The sequence below is a fragment of the Solea senegalensis genome, linkage group LG6, assembly GCF_019176455.1.
Source record: "Solea senegalensis isolate Sse05_10M linkage group LG6, IFAPA_SoseM_1, whole genome shotgun sequence".
Taxonomy (NCBI): Eukaryota; Metazoa; Chordata; class Actinopteri; order Pleuronectiformes; family Soleidae; genus Solea; species Solea senegalensis.
This window is the reverse complement of record NC_058026.1, coordinates 14,605,971-14,632,986: the sequence shown is the minus strand read 5'-3', so window position 1 is coordinate 14,632,986 and position 27,016 is coordinate 14,605,971. Positions and strand designations below refer to the sequence as shown.

The 27,016-nt window shown below is 38.4% G+C and overlaps 1 protein-coding gene across 3 annotated transcripts in view; it reads left to right on the top strand.

Annotated features, from left to right (window-relative positions):
* ctnna2 (catenin (cadherin-associated protein), alpha 2) overlaps positions 1-27,016 on the top strand; it is a 249,467-nt gene that overhangs the window by 49,846 nt on the left and 172,605 nt on the right. For all 3 annotated transcript variants that reach the window (XM_044029247.1, XM_044029249.1, XM_044029250.1), the window contains exon 7: positions 13,202-13,405. In XM_044029247.1, the coding sequence (XP_043885182.1) occupies positions 13,202-13,405 (204 nt within the window). The remainder of the gene's footprint in view (positions 1-13,201; positions 13,406-27,016) is intronic.

The following is a 27,016-nucleotide window of genomic DNA, read 5'->3' as shown; positions in this document are numbered from 1 at the left end:
GGTAATATGCAGTGAGTGCTGCCTTTGCATCTACCCTTAATTCTATTAACACTGGTTCAGTGGGGTGTCCTGGAAGCTCATGTTGATAATACAAATGACAAAGCCATGAAGCATGCTACGCTGCTGCCTCACTGACTGCTGTTGTAACAATGGTTCTTTGTTTTTCTATTCAATTTAATGCGTGTCAGGTTTTCGATTTGGTTTTCATGGCATTAAATTAAGCTATGTACATAAGGCATAGGGTCATATATATGTACATGTATATTTATTCATTTTATTTTTCCTACCAGCACACAGGTGAAGCAAAGTAACACTCTGAATGTGAGTTATAATGCTGGTAAAAAAACCCGAATACATTTGTGCTCAAGGTAGATTGCAGTTTGATTGATTATTTGAGATAAAAAGGTACTTTTACTGATCATTAGCAGAGGAAATTCTCTCATGAGATGAGCATGTGGTATTGCATTTAATTGATCCATGAGCGAGTGTGACTTGTCTTGTCTGTGGATTGGGTTTCATAAGCTATTTATTTTATTTAAGTACATTAATCTCAAAGTTTGTACTCAAAGTCCTTCTGAAGTTCTTCGACATGTCTCTCTCGAAAACTAGGGGCTCTAATAACACAAGTCATGACTTTAGAAGAAACTTAAGTCGGATATAAATGAGTTACTGGAAAATAAAGAGACTTGCAGTTTGGTTTTGCAGCGATGGGCTGTAGGTAATCTAATGTAAGTGGACAGCTTTTTAAAGAGCTTATCTTGTCTCGACAAATGCTTTACAGTTCACATTTACCTATCCCATTCACACACAAATGTCATTGTCTATAGTGCTCGCCTCCAAAGATTGTGTGTTCAGGGTCTTCCACACTTCCACAGCCAGGGCTAAATCCACAGACACCTGCTTTATCTCCTGAACCACACCCTTGTTACTATGTGTCTGCATGTCTGATGGGTGTCATGGCAACAACTCTGCCTACTCTGACAGTGTGTGTATTCTGTGCATAATGTTGTATCCCCCGGTCACTGCAGAGAATGCAGATAATTCACACACCTGGACGACATATGAAAGGGTCTACTCAGGCTTTAGAGTAATTAATAAAATCCTAATCTTCTTTCCATATTGTATAAGAGAGAGAGAACAACCCACACCATCAATCTTTCGTCAAAGCCCTCTCTACCTCCAGCTGTATACATTTTAACACCTCAAATGCAGACTCATGTTTTTCAGGAGGTTCACTTATGTTCGCCATTTGTAGCCCATAGCTGCAGCGTGTTGTGTTCGAGTAAGTCTTCGGACACTGCCTTATTGTTTGGTTGGTGGTGGGCAGTGCAACAAACCAAAACATAACATTTCCTTGATTTTATGATAATATATCTTGGTCATAGCGTGTGTGGCCTATAGTACAACATGTGTTTTGAGATAATTTACCGTTAAAACACATTTTAATGTTGAGGCTGAGACTGGCATGTCATAGAAATGAACTGAAACCATAATGCAGTAATGAAGCCTTTAATCTACTATTTTGCAACTGATTCATCACTATGAGAAGCCTTTTACAACTGAGGCAGCATCTGTGAGCTCAGCTTCTTAAATGTGGATACTTTCTTCTGGGACACTAAAGTGGAGATACTATTTGCTTTGTGGGCAAAACAAGACGTTTGACGGGTTCTTTTTTCATGAAAGTAATCATACAATCCTCATTCAGAATCCACTGATCTGCCACAACAATAAAACGTACCCGCTTCGTGTTGTGGCAGATTATGTATGTCCACATTAATTATTAATATTAATTTCCATGTTGTCTTTATTTACTTGGTGTCAAACTATTAGCTATTTGAAGTCCTTTTTGAAAAATGGTATCTCCTTGAGTGTTTCTAAGTTGTAAGCCATTACTTTCCCTGTCACAGCAGCCCCACAGGGTCCCCACCACACACACACACACACACACACACACACACACACACTTCCCACATCATGCAATCTCCCAACATGGAGATTATACCAGCATGTTAAAATCTTCAGGGTGAAGAGGTCATGTCATGCAATTTACCAGATGACAGTGTGTGCCAAATAAAGAGCCTCGGATGGAGGGTAGCCCGGCTATATTCAGAATTATGCTCCTTGCTGTGAAGTCAGACAGTGTTTGGCAGGTATGGCAATAGCAGTACTTATTGACATCTTGGCCCGGCTAAACTGTGAAGGCCAGTGTCACAGGTGATTAGAGACTTGTCCTGAGAATGAGGGGGCGTTTTCATGCCGCAACAAGAACTTGCAGGTAACACAATCTCACTAACCCGGAGCAATCGGTCAGATGATTGTCTCTTCTCCTCAAGCACTGTGGCAGCTTGCAAGAATCTCGGAAGACTGATTATTTTTTTGCAGTTGTTTTTCTTGTGGTTCATTACTTCTTGTTTTGTTTGCTGGTGTTGGACGGTCGACATAATCACTACCACCTGCAACAATGAGTCTCTCCCAAAGATAAAACCCAGAAGATTGGTACCAGTGTCACAGTGGATCGCTTCACCTTTCCTCTTTGTGTGGCTTCTATTAATTGCTTCCTTTTGGTGAAATGCTGATGTTTAGTTAAGATAACAACTCTATGTATGCTTTTCTCAAAGCTTAAGCAAAATGTCTATTGCAACAGATGTTGATAAAACAGTTTAAAAAACTAAGTGATGCTACAGGAATAGTAATACAACAGTTTATTGTGAAGTCCTCAGACATTTTAAGGCTTGTGGTTCATATTTGTGTGATGTTTTCAGCAATTTTCTGATATTTGTTTCTGTGTAACTTGCTGAGATGTGATTATCTCCCCGTTTACTGTACTCTCTGGTGTAGTGGAATAGCCTGACTTCCAGTAACATGGATTCCAACTATCTCCCGAAAACATCAAATGAGATTAGTGGAAGACGGCAGGTGTTCCTTTGCGGATGACCCTCAGCAGTATCCTCAGCAGAGTCCTTTATACACAACTGCACACTGCTCTGAAATGAGCAACTGCAGCTTCCACCAATAGGATTACAACTCTACGTGTTTTTTATTTATTTATTTAAACTCGGAAACATATTGAGGAGCAACCTCATTTACAATATAGCCGAGACAAAACACAAAACTACATAAGCAACAAGTAAAGTGACAAAAATAATGAAAACAGAGAGGTCTAGCGAAAAACAGTCGGAAGTAAAATAAGATGCAATTATGGATTTAAATTGTCCTAATGATAAAAGTGTGGTGAGTTTCAGATGTTGCAGGTGCACAGTAAGAAAAACAGGATTTTCCAAATTCAGTGTTAATAGGGGGAACCTGCAGAGTGAACTAAATTCTATAAGTGTATAGATGCAGAGATAATGAACATAATGACATTTAAACAACCAATTTGCAGACGTGGTTCTGTAATATTATATATTATAATATATCAGTGTATAGTAGCTTGGCTTTCCTGTACAATAAGCCTTTTAAATGACTTCCATGCATGATCAGCAGCACAAATGAACAAAACTGACCGGAACATGTGAGTTGCCGGTTTTAAAATGGAAGCTTAATGAAATGAAGAACAACAGCATCCTTTGCAGTATACAAGGGGGGAGCGGAGGAGTCCTTGGTTTGTGTTTCAGTCTGCAGTCCCACCATTGGATGTCATTTACACACTGGACCTTCAAGTTTATCAATGTGCTTTTGTGTAAAGCTTCTTAAAAATTAAGCCATCACAAATGAATACAAAATAAATCTATCCTCGAGAGTCACAGCCAGGTAATTGACTGTGATATTGCCAGAGAGAAGCCTTGTTCATAGGCACGTGTAAGTATGCTCCCAACTGCTTCGCAGTGTACAAAGAAACAAGTCTTTGGTTAAGCTACACGTCAGCAAGGAGCATCATTACTGCAAATATACTGTCTGGTATACATTTATATTATGGTTACATTGAAATAGATGATAGCTTTTATTCCATATTTCTACTGTCAGGTATGACTGATGTAGTGTTTAACATTTAAGTAAGTGGCCCACATCATGCACAGGCCACAGTGACATCATTTCTGCTATGTGAACCCTCACCCCGTGCAGGATAAGACATGTATATGCTAAAGAAGGCAAACATTTAAATGGCTGTGAAGAGATGTGACACACAGGTTAAATAGCCTTCAACCAGGATAATCACTGTTGATGGACAGCCTCACGAACATAAACCAGTGAGTTCACTGAATAATAACTGAGATGTTGAGACCCAGTGAGATTATGAAATTAGGATGATAATTGTCTGGCAGCTTGAACTTGCACTAAAGGTTTGATGTGCTGTTTGTTCACTGGCCTTGCTGCCTTTAACTCCAGGGTAACACAAGGCAAAGGATCAAGCAAATAACAAAAACAAAAAATGAAAAATGTGTTTACAAAAAGCATCTTTTCATTAGAAGAAAACAAAATCATTTGGGCAATAATTCTGTAACAAAAAATATAGCCATACAGTTTTATTCAATATCAATTTATCAAAGGGTTAGGGCTGCAACTAATTAATATTTTCATAATCAATGAATCTTTTCCTTTTTAATCAATGTCTTGTTTTGTCCACCAATATCTTTTTAATTATAGCTTTGTTATATGTACCAAAGCATCCAGAAAATATTCACATTCATATCAAAAGATTATTCAATAATAGTGGTTTAGTTATTGATTAATAATCTGTTCATTGTTGCACCCCTGCAAATGTGCAATATATACGGTACATTTTTGTCTGTACATAAGGAATTTTACTACTATTTAGTGTAATAATTATACATATTAAATTATTTGAAACCTTTTTACCATGATCATTCTTTGGTCATATCACCCAACCCAAATAACTTATCCACTAACATTTAAAATGAAAGAATTTGAATTCAAGGGGCCACAGGAAAACTTCCAGTAATCTCATACGATTACTCTTTGCATTGGAATATTGGCGGCCTTCCACTCTGCTGTGGCAAACCCCGTTTCTCACCCAAATCCACCCCCACTTGATTCCGCCCTGCAGCTAACTGGGTCCGCTGTCACAGTCTTCTGGCAGAGAGGCTGGGCACTGCTCCAACTACCATTACCTGGACAGAATAGGAGCCTTGTTGGCCTTATTGTGCTACTGTTACTCTATGATTTATGGCACTGTCAATGAGCATCTGCTACATTAATAAACATTCGGGCACACACTCATAATTTAATCTGTGCAGTTTTGAATACAAGCTATATCATTCCTCCAGTATTATGAGCATCACTGCCGAGGATTATATCAGTTAAGAGAACATAGTTTTGGTGACATTGCCTTTGAAGGCCCAGGGTGCTGCTCTTTGCATAAAGTAAAATAGCAATTCATTTGTTCATTGACTGGTGAGCCTCAATGCATGAGAAAGTGAAAGAAGCCTTTCAAAGCACTGTTTTATGAGACTGTTATTTTTTTAGTAGTTACCATGGTAACAAACCCTGATGCAGGCAATGGATTGTTAAGTTGCACTTGAATTGAAATTGCTTTAAATTAGTGAAGCGGTCTGTTGTGCTGTTGTTTGCTGCCAGTTTTTCACTTTCTGTGCAAGCATGTCAACGTCATGGGACAGCAATAAGATGTTAATTATAGGAAACTGAGTGAAACATGTCACACTTGGCGTCATGCAGGTATACTGTTACTGAAGAGGGAATGCTGACGGCTTATGTACTAATTCAGGAGCCTTGATTTTATTTCAAATGTTTTACTTTCAAACTAAACACATCTTATGTGGATATCAAGGTGATAAATATTTGTTTTCAAATTGTTCCTCAAGTAAAAATGTGTCCCATCCTATGTGTAGGCAATATTGAAAAACCTGTGTTGGGAGTTTTGGAAAGCCATTCCCAACACTTAAAGGAAGCCAATGAAGGAAGTGTACATTTGGATTTATTTATTTCAAAGTGGGTTACTTTTCATTTTGTAAATTTTCCACAAATAACAGGACACAAATGTATCTACGCAGTTCTGTGTTTTATTTTAAAATAGGCCTGCGCGTACCAACAGTGTTTTTTGCGTGTGTTTTCCTTTGGTTATGAAATGTCAACCGTCTATTTATATCTAAAATGTTATACATGATGTTTTCTAAATGATGTGGCTCCAGATTAATCATATTTGGGTGGAGGGGGGTAAAACATAGCTCTTCTCATACTAGTGGTTGCACACCCCTGTACTAATTTAAACATGCATTTTGAATATGATATATTTGATGATTAAAGCTGCACGATACAAACTAATTAATCAAGAGGACCTCTTCAAACCACATTTATGAAAGTGTGAATTATTTTTAATGAAGAAAACTACATGAATGTTTTAAAATGTTTTTTTCTGTGGATCTGTTTGTTTTTTTCTTCCCCTCAAACCATTAATATTCTGTCTATTCCTCAAACACACTCCCATCGGTAGAATTTAGTGAAGTGGTTGTCTTAGTATGGACGAGTTACACATGTACAGTATGTACAGTAATTCAGTGTCCTGGGCTTTGCTTCTGTTTTTTTGTAGACACATTCACTCAGGAAACAGAATAGGATACACACAGGAAGTCAATGGGTCATGCTCTTACTATTTTAGGAAAAGTATGCTTTTAGCTTGGTTTCCTGCAGGTTACACTATTTTATTAATTCATGTATATTTGTTTTTCTTTGCTCCAATTGGCACTTATTTTCCTTTTTCTGGATTAAAAATTTAAGAATCACACTGTGATGGTGTATGTAGCATTCAGTGTATAGTTTTATATGACACAGGGACATACACCAAGTTAGGGCAATCACAGGTGCACACATGGTAAAGCTTTAATTTATATAATTCTTCAAGTGGTTTATGGTATATGAAAGGACATTCATGGAGATTACACTTTGGTCTTATTTTGCTGTAGGAGATTGTCAGAGATGTATCTATTTTCATTCATCTGATTTTCACCCTGAAAAAAACATCAGATTAGATCAATCCATTTATTAAAACTGTACACAAATGTGTTTCTCTAAAACTCAACATCGGACTAATATTGCTATCGAGTGTCACATTTATCATCGTCAAAGAGATCTTAATTCAGATGCAGTGCAGTATACCGGTTTTGACCCTTGCTGAAATAAATGTGATGGGGATTAAATCAGACGCAAACAAGATTTTATGACTCATTTTCCCAACATGAAGCTAATTTCTAAGCACATTTCCTCCTCGTGTTAAGTGATGGTTGAAAACAAAAGCGGCACATTTAAGATTAATTAAGATCAATGCAGTAATTGCATGTTTAAGAAAATGTTGGATCGTAGTCTTAATTTTTGTGTGTTTGTGTGTGCTTTTTGTAAACATAACTAAGTGCTGGTAACTAATATTTGTTCTAATGACCTATTTAATAAGTAACCCAAACCATTTTTTTTATTTTAGAGTTAAAAATGAATTTGATGAAAGTACAACCTTTGAGCTTCTTTCTTTTCCAGTAGCAAAGCAAAGTAGAGGTTCCGGTTCCAGAGGTCCCTTTCATAAAGAGCTGTTATACAACTTAAGCTCTTCTGGTAGTGTCTGAACTTGGATTTGTATATTGGAATTCTTTACTGCCCTCATGCTGTGCAAATAAATGTTGTCTTATGCAAACACTCCAGATTATTATGTACTGCACCATTCAGAATAGTTGATAGCAGATGATGTCCTGTGAAGATCAACAGCACCGAGGTCTTGTTGTTCTGATGTCCTGCTATTTTTGCATAATAAAAGATTTAGCAGTGCCTAGTTTACCTTACTTTACACTATTAAGACGTGGTAAAAGCTCACTCTTGAAATATTCATTCACCTGCAAGTACTCTCAGATGAATTAATTAATGGATGAGTAAAAAAAAAAGAGACATGGTACAGTTACATAAATTACTCTCTCTTTTTTTGTTTTTTGATGTTATGAGACTTTGTTGAGAGCAAAAGAGAACAACTGAAATTATACATTTACAAAAGGTGAAACATCACATGATATGAAGGTAAACGCCTGTCTTCAACACACATTCAATCAATAATTGCAATTAAAATTTGAACAGAATATAGACGGTCTTGGAGAATCTGTTGTCTACGACAAAACCCAAAATACTATATATATATATATATATATGTGTGTGTGTATATATATATATATATATATATATATATATATGTGTGTATATATATATACACAGTATGTTTAGTCACAGGGCTAAATTAACTCGCATATACCCTCACATTTCTAGATTTCTCTATATTAATTTTTCTAATTGACAATTAGTGTGAGTAACTCTTAGTTACTCACCCCCTAACTATGGGACAGAGACTATTCATTAGCTTAATCAATCAGAAAGTCAGTTATGATTAATGCCCCTGCTGAGCTAGTGTGGGCAGAGCTTTGTCAAACTAACTTTGCGTAACTAACCATCATGACCAAACGGCCTGAACCCTACAGCAGGAAAACCAGAGGCAGCAGAGTGGCATGTTTAACACTTTGTTGAACTCCTGACACACACTGGACCCTATTTAGACCATCTTAAGTGTGTGGCACAAGCCCATAATATCGGGCCAAACTGAGGCGTGAGGTGCAAAGGGCTCGTATTAGTGTCTGAATTATTCGTAGGTGTGTTTTGGCTGTAACATCAGTTAAGCCAAGGTTTGCCTGTGCCTGCCACATTGTGATTTAAATGTAGGAAACTGGAGAGGTGAACAGTTCTATGTTGAGGAGATGGATGCATGCAAAATGAAAACAAAATAAATAAAATAAATAAAGTCGGTGGTTAAAATGAAAGGTTAAAGGAACTTAAAAAGAAACGTGACAAAGGCAGGTTTGAAGTTAAGAACAAGAGGCAGAAGTCGTTGGCGAGAGTAGACGGAATACGATGTGCAGCTGTGATACAAATAATTGTTGTTTTTACATTCAAGATGATCCATAGCATTGTATTGTTCATATGTCAGTTCTCAACTGAATCAGCAGTAACGGTAACAGTTTACTCATAGAGAACAGGATGAGACAGAAGAACAGTAGCAGAATTTAGTCCTGTAATCTCATCGTTGAGGATGAAGGATGTGCCTGTTTTTCTGTGAGCTTTCACGCACAGGAGGGGGGGGGGCTGCAGTCCCAGCAGCCAGCACCCCTGTGTATGTGGAATTTGTACCTGCCTATGTTGGCACATCTAATGCGCTGCTTAAATAAGCATGAAAATACAGCACCATTGACTTTAGACCAGGTTTTTGTCGGCTGTCTGCTGCCTCAAGATAGCGATGCGCCAACATTCCTCCTGATCACACCTCGTTTTAAGACCAACACGCCCTCGAGCAAACTGATGTGAGCAAGTGCATTTGCTACCTACATGTCACGACGTGGGCGCCGGGTGTGATAATGATAACTGTGCCGCTTGAAAAGTAGCCATGACACTTGCGCTGCAGTTTGTACCGCTTTGCGCCAGCTGTAGGATCGGGACCAATAGTTGTTATCATTTCCTGGGAAACTCTGGAAGGCATGTTTTGACATATGCCATGTGCCCTGTCTCACTAACTAATGCCCCAAAGTGGCGCCAAACTACTAACATTAGGTTGCCTCTGGCCCTGATACACTGTCAAACTCAAACTTTAAATTCATATAGAATTCTGGGCTGTAAGCCAGGCATAGAACGGAGAGGTTAAAAACAAACACGGTATGTCTAAGCAGCTTATAATAAAACTAACAAACTGCATTTTCTCTAAGCCATGTAAAAAAAAAAAAAATCTGTGTTAAAATAAGAGGTGCATATTTCATTAAGCTGTACAATATATTTAGTTCAACTCAGGATTGAATTTGATCTAGCACTATGCTTCAGTAGATTTACTTTGTCTTTATCTGAGGTGATTTAAGATTTTGACATGTCATAATGAACTGCTTCAAATTCCACTATCAGTATTGTATACTGTAAGCTGAATTATCCTTGTATAAAACACTGAAATCCCATTACCAGGCACACAGTTCTCAAGCTGACTCTGCTCTGAAGGAGGCTAAGAGTTGAAATTATTTGATGGAAATATGTGGTATATCATTAAACACGGTTGCATTTTTGTATATTAGACATTTAATGAATTGACTTGTAAAGACTTATACTTTCCCACCGCCAATTACCTTGGAAACCTCCAGCCTTTGCCATTCTTTCTACTCTTGCCTCAACTTCCAGTAGTAATTGCAACCTGACATCTTGTGCTGAATAACAATTAAGTCGAGTCCTGAGGGAACGTTCTCGGTTTCCCTTCATGTTTGTCTTTGGATCTTTTTGAAATCCAGATTGTAATGCATTGTTGTGTTGCAGTCATTTTCTGATGAAGATATTCGTCAAAAAGGGAAGACGAGGATCTTTTTTTTGTAGCAAGTTGATGGGAACTACTCAATGGTACATATTCAATTAAAAATAATTGACTCCACGTCCTATGGGAGTACCTTTTCTCATAATAGTATTTCATAATTGACTGCTGTCTTACAATAGCTGGATCTTTACAGCTATAGAAAGACTGACATTACAGTGCACATTTGTATTTATGATAAACACAAGTCCTTTTATTTAAGGTATAGTCTAATAGCCATTTTTATCTGACCATGATGTCATCAGTTAAATACAGTGTCTTTGATTCATATTCATTCCAACATGAAACAAGGTACAGCTATATGTTATTATATGGAACAATTTTATTTTACATTTTGAACCACTTCTGACTCTTTGCCTTGGACATTATTCTATTTGCCTTAGTTTTCTCTTTGTAACGAAAAAAAAGAAAAATAGCCCCTAATTCCCAACTTCTTCCTCTCATGTTATATTTACATTTTCTTACCAGCTGCAGATGGAAAGTAGGTTATACTTGGTGCATATGCTTGATTTTGGTCTTTCCTCTCCTTTTTCTTACATGTTATTATATATCATTTGACAGTCTGACACTCTGCCCCAGGATTAGACTGCACCTTTGCTCTGTGTTATTACCCAGCACTTGCTCTTCATATTTGCCACAGAGCTACATCTTTAGGCTTCTTTTCCCCACTGAGTCAGTGATGATGCTAAATATATTTACACCTTAGATGATACTGGAATATTGCTTTGGTGGAGCCAAGTGTTAAAGCTAAAGAAGCTTTTTATTAAATTGGTTTTGTTGAACCTCAGGTTCGAAAGACTGCTCTCACTTTTCCGTTGCATAGGTGTTCCCCTTGTAAATGGATGGCAATTGACAGTAAATTGTGAGACACACTTTGCTCTGCTCTATAAATTGATGTTTTCATGGGTATTTCTATATCTAAATTGAACATAACATAAGGGTGAATTAGCATAAATTAATTTATTACCACAGCATCGCCTATTGCTGGAGACTATAGGGAGATAAATGATATTAAGTGAGTTTAAACACAGAGCTGTTGTGCTCATCTTTATTAAATGGAATCATATGCCCAAGTGTTTTGTCCTCTTTTCAATGAGGGCTGTTCCCCACAATACTTCAGTATCTCTGTTTCAAAGATATGTGCAATACGCTTTCTTAATTCCCTAGAAATTTAATACTGCAACTCAAATGCTACTGGATCACTGATAGCTTATTTCTTAAAGGGTTTTGTGTGACCTTGTCTTATAATAAAAAAAAAAAAAAACACTGTCACACAGATTGCTTTGGAAGACATTTAAAGGTTGTAAAAACACAATTATGGCCACAGAAGGGATCTAACAATATAAGTTATGTTGAAGATGGCATGTCCCTGTGTTTTCATTGATGAGGTCTAAAATGACAGATGGGCATAATTAGCCTGGTTAGAAACACTTTGGAGTTAAGGTCACCATCTTTTGTTCTTTCCTCTGGTAAAGGCCTTAAATGGAGCCCTTAGCCCTGCAAGTCAACATGGGGTGAGTGTTTTTTTATAACCAGAGGCATTCTGAATGGAGTATCACTTTAAATTTAGTATCTGTAAGTCATCTTGCCCTGTGTTTGACCTTCTTTATTTTGCCTGTCTTAGTCATGGTAGCTTATTGTTGATTTGTACGTCTGTGCATATCCATCACAGCAAAATTGCTGGTCTGTTGATCTTTGGCCTTTTACTATTTGTGTCATGACTATTAAGTGTCCCTGGGTTCACAGTGGATTAGTGGTTAGCACTGGTAGTATAGTTAGCACAGTTGCCTCACAGCAAGAAGGCAAGCAGGGTTCGAATCCCAGTCTGGGACTTTTCTGTGTACAGTTTACATGTTCTCTCTGTTTATGTGTGGGTTTCATCCAGGCTCTCCAGTGTCCTCCCACCATCAAAACATGTATGAATGCTGGACACATTCGGTCAGGTTAGGTTTATTGCGTGGCGGCTTGCACTCAGCTGCAGCGCAGCGGCTCTGATCAACCCTCCCTCTGACATCATAAATCGGTTGTGTATGACAATAAAGATCCTTTCCTTTCCTACAGTGTTAGTGTCTGCTGCAATTTATGGTTTATATCTGCACCCTGTGAAAACTTTACACTATGTTTTATGTTGCACTTTGGTTCTGGTGGAACACTAACACGCGTACTTGTGTACTGTGTATGTGGTTGAAATGACAGCACTTGAAATACTATGACTACTACCTTTGACTGTTCTCATTCCCAATAGAAACATTGTATGTTCTTTAAACCAGTAAAATTCCACAGCGGAGTGGAGCACTGACTGGTTGGCATGTTTTGGATGTAGTCAACTGATAATGTTGCTGTTGAGTTGTTTGATATTACTCCACACTAGTCCCTCTGTGTAGCACCACAGGGGCAACTGTCACAATATGCTTTAAAAGATCACTGCACATTTACACCCTGTTGTCTCATTTACTGTTTTTACTGAAGGTTGCGCACCTTATTCACCAGATGTCATACGCAGCATACCAACCTTCATATTCCTCTTCTCTTTTTACGTCGTCATGAAAAGCAACGTTTCATTCAGCCATGTACATTGTACTGTGTAAAAGTGTATGATTTTCAGAAAAAAACAAACACAATATTTAGTGTGATCCACCTGCAATGACCCTGGCTCTCTCAATTAATGTTAAAGGTATCACCTATGTTTTGTCCTGCTAATTCATGTCAAAAGATATCTGCTGTGGAAAAGGTCTTTTACGCAAGATTAATTCAAGATATGTCTGTGCATTACATACCAATAATTAGGGCAAACTGGTCCTACGCTTGTCCAATTAGGTGTGTGTTACCCGCCCTGAACGTGTCCTTTTTCTTTTTACCTTGCAGAACAAGATCATCTTGGACCCTCTGACATTCAGCGAGGCCCGTTTCCGACCTTCTCTGGAGGAGCGCTTGGAGAGCATCATCAGCGGTGCCGCGCTAATGGCTGACTCCTCATGCACACGCGACGATCGACGCGAGCGCATCGTGGCCGAGTGCAATGCCGTTCGACAGGCCCTCCAAGACTTGCTGAGCGAGTACATGAACAACGTGAGTTTTCTCGGATTGTTTGATGCATGCATCTGTGCGCACACAAACATACTGCAGAAGGTTCATGCAAAAAAAAACATAGATGTTCAATAATATAATAGCACTGAATAACATTAAACACATCAACAAACAAAATGTAACACTTCTATAACAGTTATTAAAATGAATAGTACCGCGGGTCACTGTGAGGGAAAATGAACCTACCACATTAGGTTTAAGATGACTGAAATGCCGTCTTATGTGTCTCTAATGCCATGTTGCCATGGTGTGACTCATAACGCCACAATAATAAATCAATATTTGCAATGATTCTCCTTCTTTGAGAGGGTAATCTTATCTCTTCCTCAACATTTGGTGAGTCTTTCTTTCCCCCCATACACCACTGTGATTAGTACTGCCGTTTAAAGGCAATGAGACGAGCCAAGACAATGATAAATCATCACAGACATGCAATTTATAATCTACTTCAGCCTTGCTTTTTGTGCACGATGAGCTGTGGGCCGCGTGAGCTGTGTCTACATAAGCAAAAAATAGAAAGGGGCGCTCGGATACTCAGCCACTGACCTTGCACATGTGACTTAGTTCTTTGTGCTGGACTTAGCCATTGTTTCATTGAGTTGGAGCAAAACAATCTATTAAATCTTTGATCAGTCTTTATGAAGCTCTAAACCAAATCTTTCTTTTTTTTTTTTGGCGCATTGCTGCAAACATTTTGATGGGCCGTGTTTGCACGATGAATTCGATGAGCTATTTTCATTGCAAGCCATGCTGACAATAAAACAATTTCCATCATAATAGCTATAATTGACATAAACGATAAGTATGAAAAAAACACAAATATATTAAATGTAACCACTAAAAGTAATTTTACTCTTTAGGAATGCAAGTAAATACTGTAACTATAATTTGAAATACAGTAATAGTCAAGAAATAATTATGTGCTTTACTATTATTTTTTTTTTGCCAAACGGTGAATTTAGAAATGTATGCACAATAATAATTATATTTTAGCATTAAAAATATCCTTTCAAGCTTAAGAGCTTTTACATACTGGTTACAGATATTTTCCGATTCTGTTCATTTAGGGGCAGCTGTGGCATAAACCTTACAGCAGGCAGGTGGTCTAATACATTTTGTGAACACTGTATGTCATGAGCACAATACAAACTATAGCTTTGAATAAATTGGCGGTCCATGAGACTATCCAAAGATAAGTCTTAGTGGAAGGAAGACATTGATATCAAGAACCTTGATTCAATTTGATATCCACTCCAAAGTTAATATTTATCATGGCATATTGAACATACTGTATCACCCTTTCCGATGCCTTTAACAGATTCAAACATAAGTTTTCATACCTGTAATGGGCCTCTAATGCTGGGAGTTACTTGAGTTCACTTAGCATTGGTCCAAGATGGTCATTAAAGCTTTGCTTTGCCAATAGAAGTAGGATTTAAATTAGGTTGGGATGCAGTACAGCAGAACGTAGAAGTAGATCTCCACCTCGGCTTCAGTCCCCAGACTGAACGCCTATTTGCAGCCATCTTGCTTTACAAGCACAATGTTGCTGTCGTGCCTCCGTCAGTTGTGTTCCTTTGTGCAGTGCAGGGGTGTCGCCTGGCAACATGAGATTCAAAATGCTGCTGTACTCAGGAACACACAGTACTCAGGAACACACAAAGAGAGTATATACATATATGTATATATGTATATATATATATATATATATATATATATATATATACATATATATATACATATATATTAAAAGTTCCACACTACAGATTTAAAATCAGGAAATCGGTTTTGTGTTATGTGTTTTGACTGTTGTTTATTGACCAAAACATAACCTTAATCTTAATCTAATGGATTCCCTGAGTGTGCAATTTGGTGAAACTGAGCACTGAAGGTCGATCGAGTATATATTAAGTGTCATTTGTGGCCATTGAGCAGTTGGCAAGCCAGTTTTCTATTGATCTCTACAGTATCAGTTCTCCTGCTGGCAAAAAGCTTGTGCAATACTCCATAATGTTTAGACTAGTAATGTAAATATAATGTCTGTTGTGGCATCTGTGCTCATAAAGTAGCATAGAGACAATGGAGGTCATTCAGTAAGGGTACCTATCGTAGAGATGCTCTCCGGTTCTAATGGAGCATTATCTCTCTTTCTGTGTGTGTGTATGAGAGCAAGAGTGATGCTGATACTCTGGTGAATGTCCTTTATTTGATGTTAAAGTTTGTTTTTGTTTACATTTCCCAGTTTTTCTGTTGTTGGTGTTCTGGGTTTTATCCTGCTGCGTTAACGCTCCTTCAAACATCACATTTGTGTCAGGATGCTCTACTTGTCTTGATAATGGAGATTTCAATAACAGAGGAGAAAACATATGTACATAATTAAATACAGTGTATTTTTCTTCCCTTCTTCGGCGTGTGTGTGTGTGTGTGTATGTAACTTGGGGAAACTGGATTCTACTTTATGTTGGTAGTATTAGTATTGGTATGGTATTGGTATTGTTTAAGTAGAACTGGTAAAATGTTGTCTGAAATCTAGTCTTGTGCTCATGCTAAATTTGGAGGCTGTTTATAGTGCTTGGAATATAGATGTGGTTCTTCATTCAAAAAAAAGGTTGTGCAGCTGTTGTTTGCTCAGAAATGGTGTTAAATCCACATGGATTTCCTTGTTTTCTGCTCCTGTTTTATTAAACAGCTAAATGTGTTTTTTTTGTTTCTTTTTTTCCTTTTTTTTTCTTTTTGAAGACTCAGATTCCCTTTCCCCCTGTTATTGCATGGAAGCTTTTTGCTAAAGTAATTGTACCTTGGTTCATTAATCCCATGAGTAGTGTTTTAGAGGCTACAGCTGGGAGATTGTTGACAGCCCCTGGCTGGCCGAGGAAAGAACAGAAAAAGAACAAAATGTCTTTACTTCTCACCTTAGCTTCTTTGATGATGATAAATCAACAACCAAACCTCTTTATGAACTTTATTATTCACCAGTGTAGATCGATATAATTTACTGTTAATAATTCAAAACTGTACGGCTATTATATACAGGGTTTTATATGTGTGTTAAAATAAAGTTATGCACTATCTATTGTGAAAAAGACATTTTGTGGATAATTAGTATTGTTTGTCATTAGATTATAGCTGCACAGGAGAGAAGTATGTCGTTTCCCACTCAGTGCACATTTTCACAGATGTTTTGTACCACAGCAACATCCAGGGAAATGATTCTACCCCAGCAAAATACATTTGGCCGCCACTCGGACACAGTTGCCTCCGACTGTACAGTGGAAGTGCTTTTGTTCAGAGTTTACTGAAGTAATGTAAACATCCAGTTGCCTTTATGTTTCCGCCTCCTTCCTCATTCGGTCAAACTCCCGTTCCTCCTCCCAGCACACAAATTTATATAGGAAGCTTGAACCACAGCACAAGGTTAATCAATGTGGGAGCTGGCAATAAATTAGGTTCAAGTGACAGGAGAATGTCCATACCTGTCTCAGCTGCTGGTGATCTGTGATTGGTGACAGCAGGCTCGGCTCCCTGGCTGGTGCTGAATCATCAGGAGCAGCTGATTTAGTTACGGCAGCTCCGACAGGGCCAATCTATCAATTGATCTGGGGAGTAATGCATTACCAGCTCGGGTCAAGGGAGCCTGGGCAGAATATAGCCATAGTCAGAAGCCATGGCAGTCGAAATCGGACAACACGGCAAGACAGTGAACAGCAGAGACGGATTTAGGGAGTGTTATAGTGAGCACACTAATCTCACTGTTAGCTGGTTGTGGCACAAAAAAAAAAAAAAGAGATTGTGAGGTAGGATGATCATTAGGAAGAGACTGATGGTCCTCTTGTGCATGCGGCTCCTCTGGGAGTTGCCATGTAGAATTGCTTAATCAACAGTTGGGATAACGGATCACATACTCAGAGGTGTGTGTATGTATTTTTTGTGTTGTTGCTATGATTGCATACAACTCCCTATCTTGCTCTCATCTTGTGTTTTTTCAAGTGCAGATGCAGGTTCATCTTGGGACTCAGTTCATAAAAGTTTATAAAACAGATAATCCAGTTGTTGGGAGGTCTCATCTTGTGATTGTGGACTTCTTCACCTTGATTTTTTTCTGCTGATACATCCGCGTTTAAAAGAAGGAACATACTGATGAACCCCCTAAACAATAAATGTAAAACTGTCCTACTTAAACTTCTTATGTCTTTGTATGAAATAAGCCAAGGTGAAATCTCTGTACTAATGGATGAGTCCCTGTGGGCGTTTAGGCTTCCCCCTTTCCTCTGAGAGGAGATGTTCTCAGATGGAAAGTGTCAGTCGAGATGGATGAACCACTCAGAGTCAGCAGTAGCCCAGACTTCAAGAGACAGTGTGGGCTACTGCTGACTCTGTGTGGTTCATCAGTGTCCAGAATCCCCCTATATGAAGAAAAAAAAAAAATCTAAGAAAACATGACACAGCGATTATACCAACGTTAAACACAAAATCCGCCCTTGATTGTCATGTTATAGTGCAACATCATCTTATTATCGTATTATTTATTATTAAAGCAAATAGATCTATTGCAAAAAAAAAAAAAAAAATCAATACTTTTTGTTCCGTTAGATCCTCTGATGTGTTACACTGTCCATCACTTTAAAGTGGCTGATGGGTACACTTTTAACGCATGCTAGGAGGCTTAATTTACCCTGACAGGATCTGAGGCCAATTAGGTGTTCGGCAGCATCAGGATTGACAGCACTTAAAGGAGACACACTTTCATTCCATTGCTTTGCAGTTGTGTCATTGCCAAGGCACACAATGGTACAAATGCTTTTAGACATAAAAAAGTGTTCTAAAAATAAACACAGTAGCCCAACTGTATCATAATGGTGTAAAGGGTTGCTCATACCAAGACCCATAACTTCAATTGTAACTATGTGAGCATCCACACTGATGTATTTCAGCAAAGTAGATATTGATGACCAGCTCCTGCTGTACACTGTGCAGAGAAATACAAAGAGTGATTTTCAAGATATTCCAGCCATGCTTTCATATAAGTGGAAATCAATTTGATGCCATTCTGGTCATCATCAAAGAGAATATATCTCTCCTGTTCACATATGTGATGTCTTGCTTTGGATGGATGCAGATTTAGTGTGATTCAATACATTTGTCCAATTTCTCAACAAAAAAAAATAAAAAAAACGAGCACAGACAGACTTTGGAAAGCAGAAAGAGAATCAAACAGCAGTCTAACATTTCACTTGACACATTTTCAAATAATATATATACTGTATATGATCTTTTATATTGATTCTTTTTGTTTTTGATACAGTCAATCATAAGTTTTGAATTTGTGAAACACAACTGTAGTTTTCACCCACTGGTGGAAATTAATGAAGTCTGTCATTTTATATTCATTACAAGAATATTAATCCACAACCCATATAACCTCTGTCTGGTGTTATTGTGTGTGCTCCCCCTCTTTATCTTTCTTTTTTTTTCCTTGTATCTACCCTCTTTCTTTCTTGCTATTTACGCTCACTCTTTATGTCCATTTTGTTGTATTTAATCAGGCACTTGGTCACACGGGTGTCATTTAAATGCAAATACAATGCAAAGTTCGAATCAATAGTTTGTATCTTTGCCTCCATTTGGCTCTCCTCTTGCCAGACAGAGGCACATGCTTGGTGCATGCAACCCTGGTATAAAACAATGTCAAGTCAGTTGTTGATCATGATTTCCTTTCATTTAATCAAACATGAACAACATTCTATTTTTAGTTATTCCCTGTTTGTTTTTGTTTTTTTTCACAAATGTCCTCATATCCTTGTCCCTGCAGACCTAGTACTTGCACCCAGTTAAATGTCTCAGGCCCAGCTATAAATCACAGGTTCCCCACGGCGTTCCATGCTCTCCCTCTCCCATCTGTCAACACCTAATATGCCACACAATCCACTAGGCACCACCAAACCACTCTACGATTTCTCAGCCATTCAAAGCTGGCTCAAAGACATACCAAAAAAGGATTGACCAACAGGCCCAAAGGTAGGTGAGACCCCTCTTTTGTTCCCACCACTTCAGCCTAAGGGGAAGCTGAAGAAAGGTAAAGCAGTTGGTCCATGGCAGATGTCCCCTACTCTGATAACCGTGCCAGTACCCTGTGGACAGACCACAACGCAGAGGAAAGTAAAAAATCCCTTGTTGTGAAACCTTCATTAAGCGTCCCATGAAATTGAAGGATTAGCCCCATTCTCATTATTTTATACGTCATTGCATTTTTTTCCCCCCAGTGATTTTGAACACGCTGAACGTTTTACAAACCTACAGCTGTCACTTGACCACAAAGGTGAATGAACTTGTCTCTATCACACTAAATAACATACATTTCCAATAGCAGTGATTTATTATTATGTTATATACACATAGTTTTTGGTTCTAGATCATTTCATGTAGTAATTTCTTATGACATATTGTATTATTCATTATTTTTAATTTGTGCTGCTGTCATACAGTCAGATTAATACCTCTTATGACCTCTGGCAGGGAGATATGCTTTTTGCCACATTTGACTTTGAGTAGCCAAGGGCCTTTCTGCATGGAGTTTGCATGTTCTCCCTGTATGTGTGTGTGTGTGTGTGTGTGTGTGGATTTTCTCTGGGTTCTCCAGTTTTCCTCCCACAAAAACATGCAGATTTGGGTATTAGGTAAATTGGACACTAAAAATTGACCTGAAATAGGTGTGTGAGGGGATGATTGTTTGTCTCAATGTGGCCCTCTGATGGACTGGCGATCTGTCCAGGCTGTACCCCGTCTATCGTCCTATATCAGCTGAAATTGGCACAGTGCCCCCTGCAACCCTCATGTTGAGGATAATGCAGTAGACAATGGATGGATGGAATTTATAACTCACAAAGTAAAGGATGGGTGCATGGCCCAAGGAGACAAATATTCAGTATTGGTGATAATTTGGATACATGTCCTGATTCAGAATTATTCAGAAAAGTTTGACCCTGTGGGACAATGAGCAGACTTGCTAGAGAAGTCAGGTTACCCATGTTTGTCCGTTGGGTACTTTTCAACACAAAGGTAAATCACAATTTAGATAAAATAAAAACATGTCCTTTTGGTGTGCATTTGTGTCCACAGTGGATGAAAATAGTCATGGAATTCCATCTCGGCTGTTTTTAGAGAGCGCTGAAATGAATCCAAGTAGTGAGGAGGATTCCGCAAAGAGACCCTCAATATATGAACTATAAAGAAATTCCACATTTCATTGTTGAGATTGGTGAGGAAACTGCATTGTCATTGTGAATGAGCCTATCGCTGTGTGAGCAGTAAATGTAAGTTGGTCTCTGGTGTTCTGTAAGGGCACATGCCAGTTTTAGATTCTGCTATTTTCCAACGCTGTGATAAGTATTGGTCTTGGTAGTATTAGAAAGAGACTGACACTCAGGAGGCCCTTTGCGCTCTCAGGGAGGGAACTTCAGTCAGAATATACTGTATGAAGTTACTCAGTTTGACAAGTGAATGGCTGACAACATTGTTCCTTGTGTTTATACTGTAACAATTGACAATTCAAGGGCAACCTGGCCAGCTCACACACAAATGATAGTTAATTAATTAATTATAGTTAAGTAAATATTAAGGAACTGTTTCTTACATGCCCCAAGTCCCAATGAGCATTAATGAGGGCATGATGGACTACCTTCTAACTCTATCACCATTTGTATTAGATAAAGTTGGACTTCAATTAATCAGATCAATTTAATTTGGCAGGATTGTGTTTGTCAAACTCTTTGCCAAAAATAAATCTTAAAGAGAGCTTTAAGAATAAAAAAAAAAAAGAAATACAAGAAGAAACTGGCTGACCCAAGGGTCATTTGGACTTAATCATGAAGTCCTATAATGTCTACATTACACCATGTATTGTTTAAATCCTCACACTGCATTATATTTTATCCCTGCAAGTCTCGAAGGTGAGTTGTCTAACACCTCCTCATGTATCTGAATAACAACAAGTTCTGAGGTGCCGCCCCTGCTGTGCCCATGTACTTACCAATTTTGTAAGTGGTGGCTGCGATATCACTTAGAAAGTGCTGCCTCACTATTCCAATTATGCTTTGCACTGTGTCTGGGGAAGGAGCAAAATCCTCTGTAGGCGTTTGCAAGCAACCAGCACATGGCTGTCTGAACACCCTCATGTCACCATCTCTGATTGAGGTGATCGGATAAATGAGACTTTAATTGGGTTTTTAGGGTAAGTCATATTAGGAGACGAGATAGAATTATCCAGGCCTATATTAACGTAATAAAAGCCTCTCAGATCTAGAAGCTGTATTGCATTAGCAAGCTGCCAACCCTCCTCCTCTCTTACTCCTCCCTCGATGCCAATCCCCCTCAAGGGCTTGCTGCTTTGAGGAGCGCTAACATGATTGACACTGATAGCTGGATCAAACTATAGAATCAAGCGTAATATCATTAAGTGGGCAGACATGGAAGCAAAGACCTGGGCTCTAACTGTATTAGTTGTTACATATGTTAGGGCTGTGGATGCAGGGGGCTAAATACTTTGGGAAATCAAGCATGCAAGCCAAAATATGCTGAAGGAAAAAAAACAACAACAAGAAAAATGCCTGTTTGTATGTGTAACCTCTGTGCCTTTGGGTGCTCACTACTCTGTGCATGTATACCAGTGGGTGCAAATGCATTTGTTTATGCAAATGTGCTTGTTTGTGTAATGAATCCTGTAGGTGTTTGTTTGCTTTATATTAATTGTCGATACTGTGAGTTGTGTTCTGTTACCTACAAAGACACCTAGACCTACACATGTCCCTCCATCTGTTTACTGGTGTTTCTGAAGATACAGTATTAGTCATACAATGTATCCATATGTAGCGATACACAATAATGCTTCAGAATCCTTTTCACCCCACCAACAAACAACTGTAGTTTGATATTGTGAACACAGTACAATAAACTACATTTTCATTTTCAACAGTTAGTTTTCTCAGGGTAACCTTCATCATGCCTCCAAAAAAGTGAAAAAAACCCCGTAGAATCTCCGGCCCAACTATTATAAAAACATAGTAATTAGCAAATGCCTTCCAAATGATCTGTATTCCTGTCTCTCTGTGTCAAGTGACAGGGTACTCAATATAAAGTTTTGTCCTTTCTCAGCCAAGACAGCCATCTGCTCTCAGAGTCGGGGTTATCTGTCAGTTTTTGATGATGTGTATAAGTCCTTAGACTGCTCCCAATTTGACACTCATTTTACTATCTTTTTGACTTTCCACTGATCTAGCAGCATTTATGTCCATGTGTCTGTCTCTCATTGCCTTTCCCAAAATTGTTTGCTCTCAGAGAAGTGTGAAGAAATGGCACAAATATTGATCAATAATTTCCATGATAACCTTTCAGCCTTATGCCAATTAAGTGATCTGAGAGAGAATGACGTTTCTGCACCCTACTTTGGTCTCTGCTTAAAGCCACACAATTGGGACGATTCCACCAATCAGATGGCACTTTGAACAGAGAGTGAACCCTCCTATTAGATAACATACAGATTGCCAATAATGAGTCTACCCAGGTATTTATCTTCCTCTTCTAAGTAAAATTAAGCACAAGCACATCATTGTTAGACATTAACTGTGACTCCTTGCCCTTGCATCAGACTTAATTTTTCATGCTGAGGATGCATCAGAATTTGCTGCTAAATTATTCACAATTTTGTGCCGTATTTGTGTCACTGATGTGTAAAGATCTTCAGACTTCTTAAGGGATATTTTTCATACAGCCTCAAACTACTAAATTTAAAGGGATTTCATATTTTCTCTATTAGGATTGGGTCTATTTGGCTTAAAGATATGAAAATAGAAACAATTTAATTTTATTTAGTGATTAATAAAGACTTTAAAGTAACCTCATTACATTCATCGAGAAACCAGCAAACAGATGGGGCATGTATCATATCGATTCTTAGTCTCCCTCCCCTTTTTATTACTCTGCAGCAGAGTCAAATTTCATTACATTCTCTGGATCCATATAACAGCACAAACTCATCTTCATGTCTCTAATAAAGTGATTACTTAGATGGAGAAAAGGTCTGAAATGCTTTTTCATGGCTTCTGGGTGATAATTCCCCAAAGCATTGAAAAAAAAAATATATATATGAGTGACTGTAGTGTCAGGGAAGAATGGAAGGGGGGGAGGGGGACCAGGGGGCATGCAATTTGAGCAGTCTTTATAGCTCACTGACCTTTTAAAGAAATATATTGTTGTTCCGTTAGATCATGGACTTCATAGAAACCCACTTCTAGCCTGTTCTTTTATAATACATTATTGATTGGTGTGAGGTTTATCACTCTATTTAAAGGCCAAGCAAGGACTTGGATCGCTGTCTCAAGGAAAACAAAATGTACATGATATGCATGTGAAATTGAAATTTTTTACCATTCATTCATTTCAGGCATACCAAAATGTATATTTCTTAATTTTATTTGATATATTGTTTTTTTTTTTCGTTTTTTTCTTTGCTGCCAGTGACAAAAGGATGCTTTAAAATGTCGCTGTGCTGGATATAGAACATGACTTTCTAAATAAACCTGACCACTGTTAGGGTTCAAGTCCTAAATGGACAGAATCAGAGTGTTTTTACATTGATTTCTAAGTTTGTTTGTTTATTTATTTCATGATATAGTCCTCTGTTCTGGCTTAATTTGCCATGCGCTGGAATGAGCTAGGAACAATTTGTGAGCAAGCATAAGCACGTATGTACATTGGTGAAACCCACTTGCAGTTCATGTCTGTGAATTCCGTCCCCTCTGTTATTTAAATTTTTATTCGACAATTTTTCATAAATGTATCTGTCTTTACCTAACAGAAAAACAGCTTCTGTTTCCTGTTTACTTGCTCTGCTGCAGTATTGTTTGACTGGACTGTTGTTGCTAATGGATTCTCCAGAGCCCCACAGTACCTCCCACACACACACTCAGAGAGAGAGAGACTTACCCTTAATGTCTCTTAGAACTAAATGATTGATTTGTATGCTTTATGCTGCTGTTAAGATGGTATTTATTTAACTAGTACTACTTAGATGCCTATAACCAATCTCTTCAGGCCACTTACTCCACAAAGTACAGACAGCACAAGCAAATGCAGGAAAGTCCCTTTTTAATGCAGGATGCATAAAGATGTAAACAAAACATAGGGCTCCTTTAATCAGAGCATATGCACGTGTTGGGTCTGTGTTTGAAGAGCCACTTGTAGGCACAAGAGAAGTTTGTGTTTATCAAGCACCTATAATGCATTCACTCCTTGCATCGAACAAAGTGCTACCTCTCCGTATGTCAGAGATCTGTGGTGCAGACGCTGTGCACTGCACTGGACAATTACATTGCCTTGTATTGCCGCTTCAATGGTAAGAAATTCAAAGTCAGCCAAACATTTTTATTGATTGTACTGAAGATGTTGATCCTAGGTTACAGTTGGGCTTTGTATTATGTGAGTGTACTCATTTGCATGACTGGGTCTGGTCGGCACACTTTTTAAAGCGGATATTGTTCACGCTGAGTTTAAATGAGATAGTTCCTGTGTGTCAATTGTGTGGGGAGATTCTTTCCCCACACAAGAAGCTTTTGCAATATTCTTGTTCCTTCCCTTTGCCGTATATGATGGAAGTATGCTAACTAGGGCTGTCAATGGATGAAAACTCGGACAGTGTGCAGTGTCAGTGCTTAGAGTGGTTTGTTTGTCAATTACTTTCCACTCGTTTTTGACAGTCAAGGCAAAGGATCATAACTTCCAGTCATTGACAATAAATTGTGCCATGACACCCAGGTAGACACCTTCTGTCCAACAATCTCTCACCTCTCTCCATCTTCATCTACCATCTCTAAGTCTCTCCTATCTGACTGACTGCAGACAAGTGACTGTTTTGTGTGGATAATTTATGGCTTTCATGACAGAGAATTAAACCAGAAGTAAACAAATGTGCGTTAAATAATTTTATCGCGTTAATCTCGGCTGTATTACTCATAACTTTGACAGCCCTAATACTAACATATACTCCATATGGACAAAAGTATTTGGCCACACCTGAAGGATAATCTTAACACTTCAGCATACCAACACTTTTTGAACAATGCTATGCTTTCAACTTTGTGGCACCAGTTTGAGGAAGGCCCTTTTCTACTCACAAAGCAAGGACTGTAAAGACACGGTTTGACGAGTGTGGAGTGGAAGAACTTGACTGGCCCGCACAGAGCCCTGACCTCAACCCCATCGAGCACCTTTGGGACAAACTGGAACAGAGATTGTGAGCCAGGCCTCCTCGTCCAACATTAGTGCCTGACCTCATAAGTACTCAAATTCCCATGGAAACACTTCACAATCTTATGAGAAGGTTTTCCAAGAAGTTTAGAAGCTGTTATAGCTGCAAAAGGGAGACCAAAAGTTAAAGTACTGCATATGTATCTGAATACATTATTACAGTCCCTGATGGTGTAATGGCCAGGCATCCCAATACTTTTGTCCATATATTGTCTTTTTTCTTTTTTTTTCCATTTTATCTAATATCCTTGAGAAGAGTTGCAAAATGTTCTTAAGCCTGTGTTAATCTTTCAATCTGTGAAAATACTGCCCTTACAATGGATGGCTTTAGGGTTGTTATAAAGGGTTCCTGCAACCTACACTGACCTTATATACAACATCATATGGTCTTTTTTTTGAAAATGAAACAGTGCTAAAATGCAATAAGATGGGTGGATAGATGGATAGATAATTTATAACAATTATAGGAATAAACATTTAATTGGCTTGATTAAATACAATCACTGGCCATCTCGTTAGGTATTCCTCCACACATGATTTCTATCACACTTATTTCCCATTCACACACTGCTGGAACAGCCGTCAGGAGACTAGTGTCTTGCCTAAGGATTTGTCGCCATGTAGACTCACAGCGCCAGTAATCGAACCAACAGCCTTCAAGTTAAAACGACTGGCTCTACCACTGAGCTACCAAGGAGCTTCAATAATTGTTTTCATAAACACTTTGATGGTTGGCAATGGACACGCTGGTCAGAGCTGGTCTGAAGAACTTAGAATAGGGGGAGAAAACCTTCCATTGAGCAACAGCTCTACAGAAGGAAAAACACATTGTTGATGTGAGACATCAGATGCTACAGTGACTCAGATAAAAACTCTTTACAGTGGTGGCAAGTTGAGAAAGACCTCTCAAAGCACAACTTCATGTCTATCCTTGAGGTCAACAGAAGTGCATAGGTAAATAAGGACGAGAAAAATGATACCTGGCCTGATTAATCTTTATTCTCTACATAACTGTAATGGGCACTATTTATTTTTGCTCCAGTTTGATGGTGACCGTCAAACCATTTTTTTAACATGTTTATAATAACAAGACAAGCCATTTTCCCCCCACCTATCATGGCGTGCTGGCAAAAAGTCAAGCCAAGTTTTTTCTTATTCTGTTTCGGAGCCTTGGTGCTCACAGCAAACCAGCCCGCACACCACACCAGTTTACTGGAAGCAACATTTTAACACCCTACATCATCAAAGTTGGGAGTTGCTTCATGCGCAACATGAGTGGAAGTAAACATGACCGTG